Source organism: Callorhinchus milii, unplaced genomic scaffold (assembly GCF_018977255.1).
Source record: "Callorhinchus milii isolate IMCB2004 unplaced genomic scaffold, IMCB_Cmil_1.0 Scaffold5, whole genome shotgun sequence".
NCBI lineage: Eukaryota > Metazoa > Chordata > Chondrichthyes > Chimaeriformes > Callorhinchidae > Callorhinchus > Callorhinchus milii.
The window spans coordinates 46,455,381-46,476,961 of record NW_024704746.1 but is presented as its reverse complement, the minus strand read 5'-3'; the positions used below and the strand labels follow the sequence as shown (position 1 = coordinate 46,476,961).

Genomic DNA, 21,581 nt, shown 5'->3' with positions numbered 1-21,581 from the left:
ATTTGCAAACCTCAAAACAGCTCTAGATTTAAAAATCTAAATGTTACAGATGAAAGTTTTGAATTATTGATTTTTTTTTATCCTGTTCTTTAAGTGTCAGCCTCAATTAGTACCACTCTCGTTTCAGAATCTGAAGCCTGTTGTCTCAAGCTCCATGTCAAGGTTCTGAACTCTGTCGTGGCTGACAATCCAATGGTACACTGATGGAGCAATCAGAGGTACTTGCTGGGCTTCAGATGAGACGTTAAACCCATGTTCCATCAGCCTGTTTTGGTGGATGTTTAAAGAAACCATTCCACTACTTGAAAAGAGAAAGGAGTTTCTCTCAGTGTCCTGGGCTACAATCACCCAAATAATATTGGTCATTCACCTCATGGCTGTTTGTGGGACGTTGCTGCGCTCATATTGGCTGTTGCGTTGCCCAACAAATTCACAGTCACTACACTTTAAAGTACATCCTGTTGGTAAGACTTTTCAATGCCAGAATACGGCAATGTATCATACAAAAATATTACTGGCTCAATGTCAATTTTCAATACAATTGTTAAATCTGCTTATTTAATTTACAAACAAAAAATCCAAGATTTCTAGCAATTTCTCAGAATAATTCTCCAGCTGCCAACTGAATCCCAGAGGGACTCCTCTCACTCAATGGTTACTCATTCTTCTGATTTCAGAGTTTAGAAAAGCCAAACTGACTCAGTTTCCACGAATGATCATTATCCCCTCATAGGAACAACTTTCCAACCTTCCTTCAAACAGGATGAAGAGACAGAATGTCCTATATGCTACTGTACAGTCAAAACAACTCCACATTCAGCACAAAAGGAAGCGGAACTAAATTGAGTCCAGAATTATCAAGGTTACCAAGACAGCAGACATTGTATTAAAATTTGTGAACCGCAAACCGGTTGTAAAGCTACAAGTGCCAAGGTCGGGGTGGCTCCCAAGTTTCACAGAAATAAGGAGACAAAGTTGGAGCTAGAGCCTTTTTTACAACACAGTTGCTCACTATTCAAAATTTTACCTTTTCAGAAGATCAAGGTTTTCTGATGTTCTAATTAGAACACATTAATTTGTGCATGAGCAAGTGGACAACCAATTCCCAGGTCTTCAGCACTCAAGTGTAGGTTATGTACAACAGAGGTTCATGTTTGAATCTCCATCTCTCACTCTTGTAAGGTGTCCAGTTTCTGCTGGGCACTTTCTACAATGACCAGGCTGAGACTAGAAACTCAAGGGAGTTGAGGGAGGGGGGAAACAAAGTTTCTTTCCAAACCACACAACTCAAACATTGTTATGGTGGAATGTCAATTAAAGTTAATTTATAAAATAAATCTCCCAAACAGGGAACTGTGATCTTCGTCTGGACAATGCAGCCATTTTATCCAGACGCCAGCTGCTATCAGTGAGACACGTTCCCCACTGTATCTGTCAAGTCATTCTGACTGGCAATGCCACAAACAATCAGAGTTATTAAGTATTGGTCCACTCGTTGCAGCTACTCTTGCAACCAGTTTCATTTAAGCGGTCCTCTCTCTTTCGTCTGATAATTTTATTTATCCTTGAAAGGCTTGATCTTCGCTTCTTGGGCATCTTTATCCCTTAAGATTAAGAAAATGTGCCATTGAACTCATTAACATCCACAGTTCACATATTGGCATACATATCCTTTTGGGAGGACTCCTGGTTGGAGTCCATACATGTGTGATGAGCTTGTTTAAGTCACGATCGGCGATCACTGAAAAAATATGCCCATGACACTCCCCCCGCAAGACCTTTCCGCTGAGTTATAAATCATGTCTCTATGTCAATCGATTAGACAACAGACAGACATTTCATCTTTATTAGTATAGATGCATCTCTCTAGAAGTATGTGTGTGTGACCTCTGTTGCTACTTTGTTGCAGAATGCCAATGCACACTTTTTGGGGGCTTAGTTAAAACATTTTTTAATATATTTTTTAATGTAGCTCATCAACGATAGATCCCTGGAAAAAATATGCCCATGAAGCTCCCCCATGCAAGACCTTTCCGATGAGGTATAAATCATATCTCTAAGTCAATCATTCTTAGCAGGCAGACAGACAGTTCGCCTTTATTAGTATAGAAGATTGTATTCACCCACCCTAACCATGCTGTGTGAAAAATCCAATGCAGCATAACTAACATTAGATATTCATATTAAGTCAGAAATAAATCCATAAAATTAATTTAAGGATTTTTTGCTCATTTGCCAACTCAATCCTGAGGTCAAGGGTATTTTTTTTTAAATGCTTAGTGTCCAGCACCTTGGGATGTCCTCCCGACATGGAATAAAAATTCCAATACCTGTTGGTTCTGTAGCTTCAATCAAATAGAGGTTTGTGCCTCCTTCACTGGTATGTAGACACAAGCTTTCATCAACATAAAGAAACTTTCAACTGAATAATTCTTCTTGAAATCAGTTATGATGACAAAGTGAGGAACGGAAGAGCAACTCATCTGCTGAAAGGTTCCCTAACACTTGAGTGACATCCAGAACCAATCAACTGGACTCATCAGTGAATAAAATTGTCACTGAGAAATAAGATTCTTCCCCTCCTTTTGACCTAAGAACCTTGTCCAGCGCTTTGGGACATCTTCCCGATGTGAAAGGCGCTATATAAATGTAATTTTGTTGTTGTTGTCAAGCTAACAGAGTATTGCCAGTCAGAAAACAAATCAGGAGAGCCTCATACCTGTAAGTTGCAAATCAAATGGTTAAATTTTTGCAGTATCCCGATTACTCCCTTGGAATTTGCTACAAGTTCCAAGGGAGTATTTTGAGTTCTGTAACTTAGTGGTTAGCGAGAGGACCTGGGTTTGATTTATGGGGCGGGCAAAACGTTGGGTAAGGTGAAACTCTGGGCAAATTTCCTTACTCCACACGCCTCCATTTACCTAGTAGTAAATAGGAACCCGGGCTGTTAGTCGATTGCTGGATCGCTTTATAATCCTTTTAAAAAATGTGCTCAATCAATCCATGACTCTTTGTGGGACACTGCTGTGCACATCTGGTTGCCATGTTTCACCCACAAAATATACAGTCAATTCACTTTACAGTATATTCCGTGAAGCGCCTTGAGATGTCTTGAAGATGTGATAAGGGGCTATTTCAAACGAAGGATTATTATTACATTTATGCCTCAACCATTGCATCTGTTGCTTTTTGGGAACAGGCAAAAGTTGTGTGCATTTTTATTGATTAGAGAGAGGGTAGACCAGAAATTCGGCTTTATGATTTCACATGATCTGCAACTGGGAATACATGGCAAATGGTGTGTGGTGTGTTTGTGTCTGAGGCTCAAAACTGACCAAGGCAAATTTTAGGAATGAACCGATAGTTACATTGGTTGATGTGTTTACAAAAGACTTACTTTCCACATGACAGAAAAACTGGAAACGACAAATGCTGAAAGGCAAACAAAAAAATAGAAAAGAGCAACATGCCCTTCACGCTGCCTCTGGGCCTGGTAAACAACCCTGGAAACACTAAAGGTAGTCATTACAGATAAGGTTCTCCCAATTCAGGATGAAGGATACCATTTAAAAAAGATTTCCTTATACATTCCACTTGGCGGATTATAACCCCCAACAACCCTAAAATATCCTGAAGAATGAAGTGAAAACTATACTCACCCAATAATCCATTAAAACTACTTTCAGAATCTTCTGATTTACAACATTCCATAGACGCTTTCAAAAGAATTTTTCTTCCTCTTCCACTGAATAATTTATGAGCCGTTATATCAAAGCCGCCAGTTTGGTCTTTTTAAAAAAATTCTAGGTGCCAACTGATGCCCGACAATATACTGTTACTGAATGTACATGAACTTGCCACATTTCGACTTGGAAAACATTATTTGAGCTCATACAATTATTTTTGGAAGGGCGTGGGGAGAGAGAAAAAGATTAAAGGAAAAAGGGAAAATATCTATGGAGACTCACATTCAGCTGCCTTCACTATGAGGTTATAATACTGTAATTTGATATAGCGCCTTATCAAGTCTTCGAGACATCTCAAAGCGCCTTCCAGTTCTGCATTCAGCCAGGACCAAATAATCAGAACCAGAAAGAGAGAAAAATAATTAAAGATAAAAAAAATCACCAAATGTGTTGAAACACAAAGACAAGACTTGCTTGGCTCAGCTTTAAAAATGTTGCCTAAATTAAGGATTCTAAGAAAAGATTCTTGATACTATAATCGAAAGACAGATTGGGTGGATTGAGATCAAATGGGATACAGGGTCTTCATCTGATTTGGTAAATTACCTCTCCTGATCTTCATTTCAGATTAGATGAAGTAAATATTAGCATGTGACATTGTGATCAGCAATCTTAAACTGAGGTAAGGAAAGTAGGTGGGGGATTGCATCTTAAAATGGGGGACTGGATTTAAATTCACCTGGTTTTATTTCTTAAGTTTTATCTTAATCTATCTTCCCAAGTCTTCTACTCGGATTGTACATTATAATCAGGAAGTAAACTAACCAAAGTAAAACTTGACAATCCACCATTCTTGCTTTAAAGTAAAATGGTGTTCAGGAGTTACCCATTGCACTGACATGAGGTGGTCGACGCAACATTAAATTACTGGCCATCTTGACAATGGACATGGTTTAACTGCAGCTGCTGAGTCCTGACAGCTGATACTTATTTTTGGAAAATTCACTTGAACTATTTTTTAAAGAATAATATAAATATAGTTCTGCACCGTGCACCAAATGGTCATGGATTCCTGGGATCAAGTCTAACATATTTTCAGAGGGCGAGTCGGTGGAAATAGTTGATATTTATGAACATCTCTTGCCCAGGATATTTTCTGAACTCAGATTGGGTTTGTCACTTTCAATTCACTCCATAAAACTCACGTTTTTCTAACATAATCTGACAAATGAGAATTCAGACAAGCAAACAAGCAATTCCCTAGCACAGGTAATCTACACTTTTATTATAATTATATTTTTGGTGAAGGAGATTTGGTGTACTGGTGCTCAATTCCAAATAAGAGTCCACAACATTGACAACTGTTGAGAGACAGTTTTCTTTTTAGCCTGCATAACGTCCAAAAGAGACAAGAAATATTACCAACAGTACGAATATCCCTTTCGTACTTCTGTTTCTCCCCTCTCCCAATCAAATTAATTGATGAGAAAAGGTTAGTGATCAAAGTTTGTATCTCATTTAAATTTGTCAAACTGATAATAAAGCATAAAACTATGAAAACGTTGTTACAAAACTAATTATATGCATAACCAATGCAAAGTTCATAATTGTTTGATTTGCTTATAGCTAAGATACTCTAATTCATGTTTCACTGTTTGAAGTGCGTGGTAAATCAAGTTCAAGATGCTCATCCTCACCTTGAAATCCCTCTTAAGTCTTGCCCCACCCTACTTCTGTGAACCCCTGCCACTCGTTTTGCTTAGTGTATCATGTATCCTACCCTATCACTGGCAATCGGGCTTTCAATATCTCTGCCCAGATTCTCTGGAACTCTTTCCAGAATCCCTCCGACTTGCCCCCCCTCTCACCTCTTTCAAAGTCAGTCTCAAGACCTTACTTTTTTTTTTACACTTCCCATCATCTTTCCGCTCCCATCCCCAGCTCAGATGCCAAGCATCTTGGGATGTCCACCGGACGTTAAAGTTGCTAAATCATCACTTTTATTTATAGAAATTAATATTTGACTCATTGACATCGTAGAATTTTTCATTTGAAATTTACAATAGCAGACTACCTCATCCCTTACTGATTATTAAAGGATGAACACCTTGGCTTTATCATGTTATGATTGGGTACCATTCAACTGTCAGCACAATAAAAAAAACTTCCAATTCCAAACAGGAAATGCAGTCAATCAAGCATATAGCAAACAATTTGCTCTTCAAGTAGATATACTTCCTGTGCAATGTTTTAACTAAAAAAGACTTGTCACACCTCTGAGCATTATATAACATGAAAAACCACAGGCCATAAGGCAGGTTAAAATATACCACAAGCCAGAACTTTGAGACGTCGCGAAAACGTGATTCGGCGCTATATCAAATGCAAGGAGTATTATTAATAATAACAAAATATAAGAAAATTCAATATTAAAATGGCAAATTTTATTGGCTGGGGCAAAACACCTTGCGATTGTATTGCCATGATGCTTAATAAAGACATCTGAACAGATGTCTTCAGTCATTTCTGGAAGCTGGAGTCAGGTTTCTTAACCCCAACCCACCATCAAATACACTGTATGTCACAGTATAGCTGTAGTAGTGCACAAGTCTCCTTTTTTTAAAAAAACTTGCATTCTGGAATAAAACAAATCTAACATTAGGATCAGGCTAAATCAAAGCAGTTTTATCATATCAAATCCATGTGAAGCCTCTTGAAACAATGGCTGCACAAATTAAATCTGTTTTGCACAAAAGTACAGTCAAACTTGTTCAAGCAACCACCTCCATTTCGCAACCATCCCTTTTAAACACTCTAGAAGCATCCAGATAGATTTTGCATAATAAACTAACCCTATTCAGCAACTACCTGTCTAACGTAACCAGTGGGCACTCTGTCAGTCTTTTTACAGCTGTTCCTTTTGTACCGACACCCTTTTTAGAGGCCAAGCTTTCTGACAGAAAATTGCGAGTGTCCACCAGAAAATGATTCTGGATTTCTTCAGCCAAACACTGAAGTTTTGTAGTTGTAATTTAATTATTAGTAGGTATTTATAATCTTTTATTTATTTATATTAATTTATAGTATGCACATTATAATAATAGCATTTTATATAGCGCCTTATCACATCATGGAGACGTCTCAAAGCGCTTCACAGAATATACTAAAAGTGAATTAACTACATTTTATGAGCAAAATCCGCCAATCGACTAACAACCGGGTCCCTATTTACTGTTAGGTAAACAGGTGTGTGGAGTAAGGAGTCTTGCCTCAGATTTCTTCCTGACCAGGTATCAAACCTCTCGCTTGTGAGGCATGTGTTCAAACCAATACACTATAGGACTCCCCGTATTTTTCTGTACACTTATAATATCTACACACACCAACGAACCCTGACTCGGAGGCCACCTTGTATAAACATCAGTCCCTTGAGCCATTGTTAAAGACAGGTTTGACTGTACTAGTATCTTAATTCCAAAGAAATGTCCACAACATTGACAAATGGAGATATTTCCAAACTTGTGATCTTTCCCATTTCCTTTGAATATAATGGTTCGACTTTACCCATCAGAAATGGAAACTCTTTCTCTTCTTTGAAATCCAAAATTCATCTGAGTAAGTAAAAAGGCTTAGTTGTGTAACATGCCTGAAACTATAGTTCCCTTAATATATGGAGAAATCAACAACAACAACAACAACAAGATTCCATTTATAGAGCGCCTTTCACGTCAGGAGGACGTCCCAAGGCGCTGCACAGTTGGGTCATGACCCGAGCAGGGGGGAAATGGTCAGGGTGAGGGGAGGGAAGGGAGGGAGAGAGGAGGGGGGAAATGGTCAGGGTGAGGGGAGGGAAGGGAGGGAGCGAGGAGGAGGAAGAGAGTCGAGAGGGGAGCTGAAGGCACGGTCAAAGAGAAAGGTTTTGAGACCAAATCAAATGATAAAAGAAAATTTGTCTCAATTCATGACAATTTATTCGCAGTGAATCATAATTTAAATTGTTATGAAAACAAATTGCATCATTCTGCAGGGAGACTTTTTGCTTTATGTTACCAGAACAGCAAATCTAAGATAAATAGAAGATTTCTACTTTCACCATCATCGCTCCTTCACAGGAGTGGGGCAGCCAGGGGAAAAAGGCTAAGAGAGGCTAAGAACAAGAATAAAAAAATAAAGAACGGGACCTCATGAACTATAAATATTTGCACAAGAGTTTAACATGTCTTTTGCAGCTGACAGTGGGATATATATAGCCCATCAGCTAAACAAACTTTATTCCATCACTACAACATTTTTTGCTGCAATAAACTTCCCAATAGCTCATGGAGCTGTTCAGCTTCCCACAATTGAGTAATTTACATTCAAAACCTTCAAACCCACCGTTAATTCTCAGTTTTTTTTGGAACCTGTTTAAAATAATCTAAATTTACAAAATGATTTGGATTTAAAACACACAAAAAAACTCCAAGTCAAGACCAATTAAAGACAGCAACATTTCAATATATGAACTGTGTATGCCTGAACAATATAAAAACATCCTGTTATATTGCTGCCAATGGGTTTACGTTACAATTCCCTTCAACTCATGGTTGAAGATATTAAAACACCCCAAAATTTAAACAAACATAAACAAAGAAGCCACTGAATGGCAGGCATAATAGGCAAAATATGTCAACAAAAAAAGTTCAAACCAGTGAACACAAATACATATAAAACTATCCTGACACACTAGATCTTGCGATAAACGAATTAGAAATTCACAATGCATAAAAGCATTGCAATGGCAAATCCTGAAATTGAGATTCACTTTCAGTCAGATATCCTCCAATTTATTTTCATACATCCAGCTGTTGGCACTTTAATTTACCTTAAACATTCTTTTTCTACTTCTGTCTCCCTTGGTGCCAACTCATGTTAGGGGAGGAACGAAGAGAGACACACATAAATGCCAATCTTCCTCTGTCGCCTGACCAAATCTCAACACTTCCCATGCTGTGCATGCACGATGGGAGTCGCTCTGCCCACAGTAGCAGCATCGAGCAAACAGAGGCCTGGAGCCTGGCGCACTGTGTGTACAGGTTTGTAGCGGAGGTGTTGTTTGCAGCGGAGGAGGGCGTTTGTGATGGATTCCCCGGAAAAAGTGTGGCCGCACTTTTCTATTGGCTCAGGTTATAGCTATGCACATAATCAGGGCAGGGAAACTGCCTGTTGATAAAAACATAATCCAGGCCTGAATGCTTAAGAAATTGCTGCCCTTGTAGCAATACTTAGCGTGAACAACCATTTTTCATCTATGTCCTCTCAAAAAGTCACAATCAGCAGTGGTAAAGATGCAAACCAGTATTTTTAATTCACCACAGCAAAAAAAACATCCAATGTAACAGATGTAGAATTTCAAAGCTACAACTTCTGAACTCATAAAACCATCAAAACTAATTCCTGAGCATCTTAAAATCAATAAAGTCTATCAGTATTGAGCACTAACGCTACCCCCACAATTTTGCTGGCTACATTTCAACCAAAAATAGAACTTGAAATGACCAACTGAAAACATGATCTTATGATTTCAACCAAAGTTCGTTTTTTCCTTTTGGCTGTACATTTTGGATTGAGGAGATCAGAAGAAAGTTAGAAAAAAATCAAAGCTAAAGTATGAACATTTAACATTGTAGAATAAATATATTTAATTCACAGTGAAATTCTACACTTACGTTCTCATCTCTGAACTTCGTGAATTTATTGAAATCTATTTCTTTTATATCCACAAGCATTGTAAAAGCAGCAGATAGGTTGACTTTGAATAATGAAATAAACAAATTATCAAGCTGAAAAAAATCTTGCCTTTTAAAAGGTTCAAATGCACATTTCAATAGATTCACAAGATTGTCACGGGTGCTACAAACTGTGAGAGCCTATCACCAAGGAAGAAACCTCTCATCTCTCCATGTATTAATTACACCTATGTCACTACAGACACTTATCAATACTAACTTGTGTTAATGTTAGTGTTCTTTCCGCAGCCATGCCATCTCCCTTCGTGAATGTTTTAACTCTAAAACAAATTCCGACTTTCTGCATTTCTAAATGTAACATCCAATTAATATTTCTTTTAAGATACTCTGCTTATTACAATTGATCACAATAAAACCACTTGATAAAATTAGCACATTATCAGATTATAGCACTGGAACAAGCCATTTGTTCTATCAGATCTAGGCTTTGTCTTTTCTCCATATGAAGCACATAATCCAATCTTACTCTCCCATATCCAGTATTTGCTTCATACATAAAGTTTCAACACAATGGTTTCAGGCATCTTATTTCTAATGGAAAGAAAGATAAAGCTGTCACGTATAAACATTGGGAATCAGACAGGCAAATGACCCAGCCCTACCAACCAACAACAACAACAAAATTACATTTGTATAGCGCCTTTCACGTCGGGAGGACGTCCCAAGGTACTGGATAGAGTACATCAATTCAGATGCGAGCTGGGGTCAGGGGGGAAGAAGGAAGGGGAGGGGAAGGGCGATGGCATGGTCGCAGAGGAAGGGTTTGAGAAGGGACTTGAAGGAGGCTAAGGAGGGGGTGAGGTGGAGTGATTGGGGCAATGGAATTCCAGAGGTTGGGGGCAGAGTGGCCGAAGGCTCTCCCGCCAATGGTGGGTCAGGGGACGTGGAGGAGGCCGGAGCTGGCTGAGCGGAGGGAGCGGGCGGGTTGGTAGGGGGTTAGGAGGTCACAGAGGTAGGGTGGGGCGAGGCCATGGAGGGCTTTGTAGGTGAGGACCAGGATCTTGAACTGGATCCTGTGAAGGATAGGAAGCCAATGGAGTTGGGCGAGAATTGGGGAGATGGGGTCACGGAGTTTGGTGCGGGAGAGGACACGGGCTGCAGAGTTCTGGATTATCTGCAGCCTGTGGAGGGAGGAGTTGGGAAGGCCGACAAGCAGGGCATTTGCATAGTCGAGCCTGGGGGTGATGAAGGCATGAACAAGAGTTTCAGTGGCCTGAGGTAGTGGCAGAGTTGGGCGATGTTACAGAGGTGAGGGAAGGCAGAGCGGGTCATGGCTTGGATGTGGGGAAGAAAAGACAGTTGAGGGTCAAACAAGACACCTAGGTTCCTGACTGGCTTGGTGAGTTGAAGTGTGCAACCATGGATGCTGATGCTGCCAGAGCCTGAGGTGCTGAGGCGCCGGCGTGAGTCAATCAGGAGGGTCTCAGTCTTGCTTACATTCAACTGTAGAAAATTTTCCCTCATCCAGGACTTGATGTCCGACAGGCAGTCTGTCAGGACAGCAGTGATCCTGGAGTTGAGGGTGGAGGCGGAAAGATAAGAGTTGGGTGTCATCCGCAAACATATGGAAGTTGACCCCATGTCTGTGGATGATGTCACCAAGGGGGAGCATGTAGATATTAAAGAGGAGAGGGCCAAGGACAGAGACCTGGGGGACCCCAAACATGACAGTGCGGGGGCTGGAGGAGAAACCGTTAGAGGCAACAAAGTGGAGACGGTGAGAAAGATAGGATTTGATCCAGGCAAGGGCATGCCCGCGAAGATTAAGTAAAGAGAGGCTGTGTATGAGGATGGAGCGGTCGACAGTGTCGAAGGCGGTAGAGAGGTCGAGGAGGACAAGGAGGCAGAGGGAGCGCTGATCACAGATGTTCAGAATGTCATTCGTGACTTTGACCAGGGCTGATTCCGTGCTATGGGCAGTGCGGAAGCCGGATTGGAGGGGTTCAAAGAGGGTAACTTTGTGCCCGTCAAACCATATATTCTTATAGATTGTTATCTTCAACAAATTTTCATTCCATTATCTAACTTCCTTGAATGTAGGGAGCCAAATATTGATTTGGAGATTACACAGTGAAAAAGTTTTATCAACTGAGAGCCTCACAAATTTAAAACACATCTGTCAGAAATATGAACCACAAAATGAAAACTGTAGGAGAAAACAGAAAGGTGCTATATAAATACAATTTGTTTAACTCATAATTGAAAGTATTGCAAAGTAATGTAAAATTACATCTCAGGCTATAGATTACATCAACATATTCGCAAATAAATCAGTCTAGGCTTGGGAAGCACATTTTTGGCAGTGCTTCCCAAGCCTAGACTCTGTGTGCGCAGGCTAGTGCAGAAAACCTCTGAAATACAAAAATGGTATTTACAATGGTTCCTAGGTTGTGGTTTAAGTATCACTGTTGATGGCATGATTTATGGATATCTCTACTTAATCTGGTCTACCTGATGGCAACTCTCTGAAATGAATCAAACCATTGGAAATTTGTCATACTTTAGCTTCACGCAATAAATTCTCTTTAAATCACAACTTAATAAACCCCCGGTAGAGATAAAACTAAAAAAATTAGTTCGTTGAGAAAAAAATCCCCCTCCACAAATGAAGGCAGTTGACTCTTTCTCTTCCATTGGGCTGTAGTTCCACAGACACCCTCATATTCTGCACCCAAATGTTCATCAAAGTTCATGTTTATTCTTGCACAAAGCTTCAGCAGGCCATTTCTCCATGGGTTGGGAAAAATTATAAGTAAACCCAAAGCTTTGTGCTACACTGGATGGTACCAATAGGTCATCAGAAAAAAAAATTACCTAAGGTTTTAAAAATTAGGAGATTCCTGAATATGCATTACATTTACTTTGAAGGTGCAATGCAACCTAATGCTTTAAGTGCAACATAGTGGGGAAAAAAGGTAGAATTACACAAGTACATTGTAACTTTTGCACCAAAACCATTAAGTACATTTTATGTATTTACCAGCCCACTGGCATAAATGTTACATCAGTGGGATGGGTCAAATTATTTCATGTAACATAAGGACAAGTTACAAAGTTACATGAATATAAAATTAAATTAACAAATCTTGTTTAAAGTGTCATTTCCAAGTTATGCAAAATGTGTCGGTTTTAGTCACAGTTGATCAGAAGCAAGTAATGCTAAAATAAAAACGTACGGATGAACAAAGGGCATAAAAGGTTTTTTGCCCTCAACCACCAACTATTACAAAGTAGACATATCACATTCACCTTTTCTAAAAAACAGCTCAAATTCAGAAAAAAAACTACAGTTGTAAACATGAAGGCAAGATTTGAATCAAAAGGATATTGATTAAGCTTTCCATTTACGCAAATCTCAGATCTGGCTATTTTAATGAAAATACAAACCATTTGACAGGCATCATTCTCACCATCAATACATTAACAACTTGCAAGTTTTCCCTTCCTCACTTTCTAAAATTATAAGCATTGCTTTTGATTGCAGGAGGTTAAACTCCACAGTTAACATCTAAAATCAAGCTCCATTCAAAACAAATTGAACCATTTCAAAAGAATTTAGGTTGCATGAATCTAACATTTCTCCACACCTCTGTGGGCTTGTCCAAACTCTGATTAACACTTCTGCAGGACGTACAATAAGTCACCTTTTCAATGGGCACTAAAATGATGGAACCTAGCATTCTTATTCGCATTGAATTAGAAAAAGTACTTTCGTAAGACATGAAATGAAATTACAATACAGTATTAGGATTTTAAGTAACAGAACAATATGAACCTGCCCTTCCTTGCCTTTCCATGTTGCACGAAACAGAACAACAAATCACATAGGAGGCATCTTTGATATTCCCACTCTCTTGCTGGTGAAACAAATGCAACGGCATGACTTTGTATTCAGTATCTGAATGTCATAGATCTGCAGATATACTAAAGATACAGTGCAGCAACTGAAACACACATTTTGTGAGACGCTTGATTTTTTTTTAAATTGTCTCCATTCCTGAAAGGCTCAGTTTCAGAGCTCAAGTTGCCATTCTGCATGAGCCAAGATATCAAGAGTCTGAAGCGATCCTCTTCTCACCCAATACTTACAGAAGAGGTCACTGGATAGGTGATTAGGAGTGGAAAAATAGCTATTTTTTTCCCTTCCTAAACCAAAGGAAAATTATAGTACCCAAGTGCTGACCTTTTCTAACAGAAATCTTCAAACTCAGAACAGGCATCAAAAAAACAGCTTGCATTTATGCAGCTCCTTTCACAAAGGGAAATATCTTGGAGCCTTTTACAGAGATACTGGTGGACATTGAACATGGATGTGACTAGTGGAGTGCCACAAGGATCAGTGCTTGGGCCTCAGCTATTTACAATTTACATCAATGATCTAGACGAGGACATTGAATGTAACGTATCTAAATTCGCGGATGACACTAAACTAGGTGGGAGAGTAAGCTCTGAGGATGATGCAAAAAGATTGCAACGGGATATAGTTAGGCTAGGGGAGTGGGCGAGTAGGTGGCAGATGGAATTTAATGTGGGGAAGTGTGAAGTTATAGGTAGCAAAAATAGAAAAACAGATTATTTACTAGAGGGGGAGAGATTAGACAGTGTTAGTGTGCAGACGGATTTAGGTGTCCTTGTACACCAGTCTCAAAAAGTTAGTTTGCAGGTGCAGCAGCAACTAAGAAGGCGAACGGCATGTTAGCGTTCATTGTAAAAGGTTTAGAGTACAAGAGTAGGGAAGTCTTGCTGCAACTGTATAGGGCCTTGGTGAGGCCGCACCTAGAGTATTGTGTGCAGTTTTGGTCTCCTTATTTAAAAAAGGACATACTTGCCCTAGAGGGGGTGCAGCATAGATTCATTAGGTTAGTTCCTGGGATGAGGGGACTGACCTATGAGGATAGGCGGAATAAACTAGGGCTGTATTCTCTAGAGTACAGAAGAATTAGGGGAGATCTTATTGAAACATATAAGATTCTTAAAGGGCTGATAAAGTAGACATTGAGGGTCCGTTTCCCCTGGTGGCAGAATCTATAACCAGGGGTCACAGTCTTAAAATTAAGTGTCAGCCTTTTAGAACAGAGTTGAGGAAACATTTCTTCACTCAGAGGGTAGTGAATTTATGGAATGCACTACCCCAGAAGGCAGTAGATGCTCAGTCCTTGAACATCTTCAAGGCTGAGACTGATGGATTTTTAAAAAACAAGAGGGATTAGGGGATATGGGGATAGGGCAGGTAATTAGAGTTAGGTCTGAAGATCAGCCATAATCTTATCGAATGGCGGGGCAGGCTCGAGGGGCTGAATGGCCTACTCTTGCTCCTAATTCTTATGTTCTTATGTGAGGAAGAGGCGATAAATGAAAAAAGGCACATTTTCAGGAGGATTCTAAAGACAGACAGAGGGGGAAAGACAAGGATTTCTAGAGAGTCACGGCAGAATGGCAGAAGGCTCATCTGCCGATGGCGAGCTGAAGGAAGTGAGGATCGTGCAGCAAACCCAAGTTTTTTTTTGTGGGCGAACGCGGCAGCCAATTGCGCACAGCAATATCCCACAAACAGTCGTAGAACAGTCGTAGATTGAAAATGACCAATTGTATTATTGTTTTTGGTTTTGGAGGGATTATTATTACGCGTGTGGAGTAAGGAAACTTGCCCAAGGTTTCACCCTCTGCCTGGAATTGAACTCAGGTTTCTCACTTGCAAAGCGAGTGCTCTAACCACTGAGCTACAGGACTCCTTAGTTATTCGAATACTTGTGCTTTTGATTCTTATTAATGAAGTCCTGGAGGCAAAAGATACCACACAGGTTTCAGGAAGTGTGAAGCACTTGAAACCATATGATTAAACTATGATATTATTTTGCACACGTGTGAGTTTGTAAACATTAAAATGAGAATACAGGCAAATAAACACTGAAATTTAGAATTCTGAACAAAATTTGTTGAAAAATATTTGTTTCCACAAATTAGTTAACTCTTCCCATTTTCAAAATCCATTTGAATCTTGCTAAAACAGGCTGAAATAAGCCCACTACAAATGCAGATTTTTATTAGGGCAGAAGAAGATTGCTGCAGAACTATAATTCTGATTAAAGAAAGTTTTGAAAAACATTCTAAACTCAAGATCTTTGTACCCCCCAAACAAGCAGGACATAATTTCCACCAAATCTGAGGACCTTACCTCACCTTTCCTCCAATCTTTGTTTACTTTAAGTAACTTAATACATCACTAAGCATCGCAGATCAAACTCAAAATATACACTCTTTGAACGCACCATAAAAATGGGCAAATTGATCAAGTCCCCAAGGAGCTGTTTTATAACCTGGATTTCTCCAAAACACAGTAGTGTGTAGTTTAAGTACCCAACAAAATTTGATTTGTGGCCATATGATTGAAAAGCACTATCTTAAAAATAGTTTCCTGCAATGTAAGCAATTCTTCCAGCTTTCAAACCATACTTGAAACCTTACATATTTGGAATAAGTATCTGATGTTCATCAATATACCCAAAACCGATAAAATTAAAACCATTACAATAATTAGACATCCATTAATGTTGCAGGTGACAACATGTGGTTTGTTGTACACATTAGTCACAAACCATTCTTAAGTTACTGTACACTTACTGCTGAGTTAACTGGTAAATGACATATATAAACCTGGACTATTTCAGCACACTTTTAAAACTAAAATACATGAAGCCACATAATATTTACATTTCACATTCCAGAAGCATATTATCTATGAATCATATGCTTTTCAATAAAAATCTTTCTAAAAAATTAGAAAATCACTAGCTGTGACTGGAATAAATTCCCATGAGAAAATTGGTAATGAACAGCTCATAAATCACAAGTAACAATCCATTGAATCAGATATGATCAGTTTCATGAGAGGAGAGATTTACATAATTGACCAAAACATTTGTTTTATGCCACATTTTCATTTTATTGTCCAGTCCTGTGGCTCAGTGGTTGGAGCACTTGCTTTGCAAGCGAGAGACCTGGTTTTGATTCCCAGCAGGGTGAAACCTTGGGCAAGTTTCCTTACTCCATACGCCTGATAATAACCCCTCAAGAAAAAAAATTGGTCACTTCAATCCATGACTGTTTGTGGGACACTGCTGTGTGCAACTGGCTGCTGCATTTTGCCCACAAATATTCACTTTACAGTCTATTCTGTGTAGCTCTTTGGGACGTCTCGAAGACGTGAAAAGCGCTATATCAAATGTAAGGATCATTATTATTATTGGGAAGGTTATCGGAACTTCAACCCACAATATGTGGATAATCTTTCACAGATTCATTCTTCCAACAAAAAAATCTGAATTCTGAATAGTACAACACTCAACAGAGAAAACACCCAGCAAAAGCAGCAATACTGATGCATTCGTTAACTTTTTGTTCAAAACTGCTGATTAAAATCTGGTTGGGAAATTAATCAGAAAGAGTCATTATCATTTGAGATGATCAAATACTGTGGAGGACATAAATAACTTGCTGTACTTCAGGACCAAAATATGAAAAGAGTTCTCATCTAGATGACCACAATTTAATAATCGAGAGTAAGCTAGATAAGTATTTTTGCTTCAGTACCTTCAGTGTAAATAATTTTGACAAGATAATTCAGCTTTTCAGTCTGTCAGTCTATGACGCAGTGATTTCTATTTAAAAAATTATCTAAAGTTTTAAATGTCTAACTAAAGTAAATGTTTTGTCCTAGTAAATCCTTATCCTTATTACTGTGAGGAAACCTAAAATGCAATTGCTATAAAGGAAACATGAATAGTTACCAACATTCAGTTTAAACACTTCAGGCCTACCTCACCAGCTCTGTCAATTATTTCATGTAACAATTGTGCATTAATGGATACAAATGCAGATGGAAAGCTAAAAACAGCTTCGGCAGCACAAAGTAGTGCTTCCCAAATGTTTGGATAATTCATGTTCCGTGGTTGACAGTGGAAACGCTTCACAACATTAACATGTTCCATTAAGAAAATGTTACTTTAAGATTTGAAATGCGAATAACCCCAAAGCCAGTTTCCGAATCATTTCCCTCCCCCATGTCACACTGACAGATTTAATTTCCTTCGTGTGTATCTGAGGGAAGAGGTGACAATTGTTATGACCCAACTCATTTTGTGTTAAAGGTTATATCACTTTCTGTACGATTATTATGACTCATGATTAACACGACCGGCACTGATGCAACAGGAAATAATTTAAATAGCCAACCTTCGTGGTGCTGAGTGCACTGACCCACACCACCAGCACGAAACTCACCTGCAATTCACACCAAGCAACTTCCACGGTCGTTTCCGTATCTAAACCTTTATATACAGTTTTGAAAGATCCTCTCCCGATTTCTATGTCAAACTTCAAAAACCTCCCGTCAGGAGAAGTGCCCACTGCCTTTGTCTCTATTTCTTCATTATCCTCCTGTGCCTTTCTCTCGAGGTTTCTTGCCTCCTCCGCTTCTCGGCTTTCCGCGCTGTCCTCTTCGCAGATTTTCTGCTCGATTTCCTGATTGATTGCGACACTTTTTTGCTTTTTTCTGTCTTTATTAGCACTACTGGTGACTGTAGCCTCGACATGGTTGCAAATGTCTGCCCCGGGTCCAACATCGCCGATTCCCGCGGGTGTACTTCCGTCTTTTGAATTGCTATCACTGCAATTTTCGTATTTTTCTTCGGCGATTACAGGAACTGCAGGCAAGACTGGGGCAACAGTAGCTGCCTTTATCGAAGGTTGCGCCGCGTTATTTTGAGTGACACTACTTATTAATAAAGCTGTATTATCCGATTCGGGTGGCGAGGCGATAAAACTGGTTTTGCTGGGCAGATGGTCCAATGCAGTAACGTTGGAATCGCAGAGCACACTCCTTCTGAAGAAACGTTGGTGATCAGTTTTGCTGTCCTTGTCCATAGTATGCCTCCGCCTCATGATGGTGTTGTCTTCCTTTCTTGTCAGCAAACTTGCTCCTAAACGTTCCCCAATCGTGGTATCCGAGCTGGAATTGGTACCATTTTTAGGAGGGCGCAATAAAGATGAAATCTTATCCGAGCTTTCCGACATTGTTACACAAAAACCTTGCAAAATGTCGAAATCAAAAGCTGTAGTTGCAGTAGCTTCCTTTTCGGCCAAGAGACTTCAAAAAGCGTGCGATTGATAAGTGCCAAGTAATACGAGTACCAACGACGAAGAGTAAAGGGAGCAAAACGATATTTTGTCCGTTCTCAAATAAAATAAATCAAAACAAATCCATATTACCTCTGTGCAAAGGGTCGGCCCTCTGGAGCAGAGGTGTTCCTTTATAACCAGCGATAAGGACACACACAATCCTGTCCAAATCGATCAATTGCGGTGCAGCGAAATAAACGTGGACCGTCCGATGTGACCCATCCATCCTTAATTAAAAACCCCACCAAACCGTTTTCATTTATACCGGGCAGAGAGACACAAAAGGGTTTAAAAGGAAAAAAAAAAACACAGACCTAAAGGAAAGAGAATTAAAATAAAGACTCTTTCGCGAAAAAAACCCAAAGATATTTTTTTTTAAAAAAACAGTACTGCGTTTACTTCAAGTCACTGAGGCTGAAGAATCCCCTTTCACGCCGCCGTGACCCCTTTTTCTCTCTCAAAAGGCAGACAACTCCATCGTTTTTAAAATAAATGTTCAGATCTCTCCTTTTTTCTTCTTCTTCTTCTTCTCCTTCTCCTCTCCCCCCCCCCACCCCCCACCCACCCCACGAACACACTTCCAAGACAGCGCCACACGCAACCTCGGGAGTGTGCACGAAACGAGGCGCCGCTCCTTTAAAGCTTTCGAGAATGATGCGAGAGAGAGAGAGCGAGAGAGAGAGAGAGCGAGAGAGAGACAGAGAGATAAATTAAGAAATTATAACTTAACAAAAAAAAACACACAAAAGAAAGCAGGTCCGCCAAGCACGGACGACGACCGCCTGGGCCGGGAGACACGACGAGACAGACGATGGGGCCTGGAAGCAAAAGAAAAAGCCTTTTTTTTAAAAAAAAAGAGCGAGGCCGAGCTGCCCCGGGCAGAGGCTCTCACTGCAGCCCCATCCACATACGCGACATCCCGGCTTCTTCCCTTCCCGAAAAGATTCTCTCTCTTTGTAAATCGCCCCCGACTCCTTTTTTTTCACGTTGGTGTTTTCACCGGAGAGAGGGAGCGAGGGAGAGACGATCAGAAATAAAGTCTCTGCGAGGACAAGGTAGAGAGAGAGGAGAGGGAGAGGAGGTGGATGGCGCGGAGAGAGACGTTTAATCCTTCCGTGAAGGTCTGGAGTCGGACACTCTTCTCTCTCTCTCGCTCGCTCGCTCGCTGTAAATGGCGGACTCTCGCCGTCTTTGACTTCACTCAAACTCCAGTTCACCCAAAACACCCGACAGAGCGAGCGGCTCAGCGCTCGAGCACCAGGTGACGAGCGCGCGTGCGCCACCACCTACACCCACCCGCCCACATCCAACCAACCGCCCGCCCGCCCGCCCGCGCGCGGCGTATCACGGGAGATGTAGTTCGGGCGGGGAGCGAAGCATCAAGAGACAGAGCGCGTGAGACAACCCCCACCTCCTCAGCGGCCGGGCTCCGCAAGGACTACAAGTCCCGACGTGCTCCTCCGCGAGCGTGACAGTTGGTGACGTAAATTTAATTTCCCTCCTTCTCCCCGCCCCTCTTCCAGTGGAACGGGCTGAGGTCGCGCGTGATATGCGCAACGGCCGGAGGAGGGAGAGCTGAGGTACCACCACCACCAACAACAACAACTTGGATTTATATCGCGCCCTCCGCGCCGGACGGCGTCTCAGAGCGCTTCACAGTAAGGAATCCCGGGGCCGAGCCAGGAGGAGGTGGAGGAAGATGACCCAAAGGCGCGGTCGAAAAGAAAGGTCATCAGAAGGGACCTGAAAGTGGGAAGAGAGAGGGAGTGAGGAAGGGAACTCCAGAGCCTCGGGGCACAGTGGCTGAAGGCACGGCCGCCGAGGGTGGAGCGGAGGACTCGGGGGACGAGGCAAGCGCTGAAAGGTCGCCTTGTAAACAAACGGTCACTTTCATTTGGTCTCCACATTTGGGTTTCCTTTCTCAAGGTGAAGCCTCGGCTTTTATTCGACAGAAGTTGGCGACTGACCTGTGGAGCTCAATTAATGGCCGGCGAACTACGTGCGTCAGAAAGTGTCACTTAATTTCTGGTGCCTTGCAACAAACAAACATAAAAAAAAAACACTCTTTTTGTGCCAAATGTAAAAAATGCATCTATGCCAAACACTTAAAAGTGCAGCAGCACCTAATCCTACCTATTGCCGCTTATCTTGCTTTTGAATGGACTGCTCGATAAGTCCGAGAAGGCAAGCCACACAAGGAATCCTATTTTTATTGAGGCGTCAGGCTTGCTTAGTTAGTAGCGCTCTTGCCTCTGAAGGTTGTGCGTTTACAACAACAACAACAACAGCTTGCATTCATACACTGCCACCTCACGCAGGGTTGTCTCCCAGAGTGCTCGACAGTGGCGGAGCATGATGCCGAGACGGGGGGGAGGGTGGGAGGTGACCGTAGGCACGGTCGAACAGGAAGGTCTTCAGGCGCAACCTAAGGAGGAGGCAAGGTGGAGGCATAGAGGAAGAGTGTACGGGCGTAGTGGCTGAAAGCATGGTCACCAATGCTGGAACGGAGGGCACAAGGAACATGCAGAAGGCCAGAGCCAGCCGAGCGGGTTGTGGGTTGGGAGGTAAACATGTCGTAGAGGTAGAGAGGTGCCAGGGCATGAAGGAATTTGAAAACGAGTCTGAGGATCTTGAAATCGATCCGTTTGGTGATAGAACTAGTATGATGGGGGTACGGAGTTTAGTACGGGTGAGTATGTTGGCGCAACGGAGTTTTGGATTAGTTGGATCTTGTTCATGGTGAAGCTGGGGACACCGGCAAAGAGGGCATTTGAAAAGTCGAGCTGGGAGGTGACGAACACCTGGACGAATGTTTCGGCTGCGTCTGGTGTAAGGTACGGTCGGAGGTGGGCAATGTGGTGGAGGTGGAGGAAGGTGGTCCTGATCACGGACCGGATGTGGGGAAGGAAGGACAGCTGCGGATCAAACC

The 21,581-nt window shown here is 41.1% G+C and overlaps 1 protein-coding gene across 2 annotated transcripts in view; it reads right to left on the bottom strand.

The window, feature by feature from the left end:
* The window catches only part of wnk1b (WNK lysine deficient protein kinase 1b), a 102,878-nt gene extending 83,732 nt beyond the window's left edge, over positions 1-19,146 (bottom strand). For both annotated transcript variants that reach the window (XM_042335025.1, XM_007894706.2), the window contains exon 1: positions 17,756-19,146. In XM_042335025.1, coding sequence (XP_042190959.1) covers positions 17,756-18,547 — 792 coding nt within the window. In that variant the 5' untranslated portion in view covers positions 18,548-19,146. The remainder of the gene's footprint in view (positions 1-17,755) is intronic.
* Positions 19,147-21,581: the final 2,435 nt, after the last annotated feature.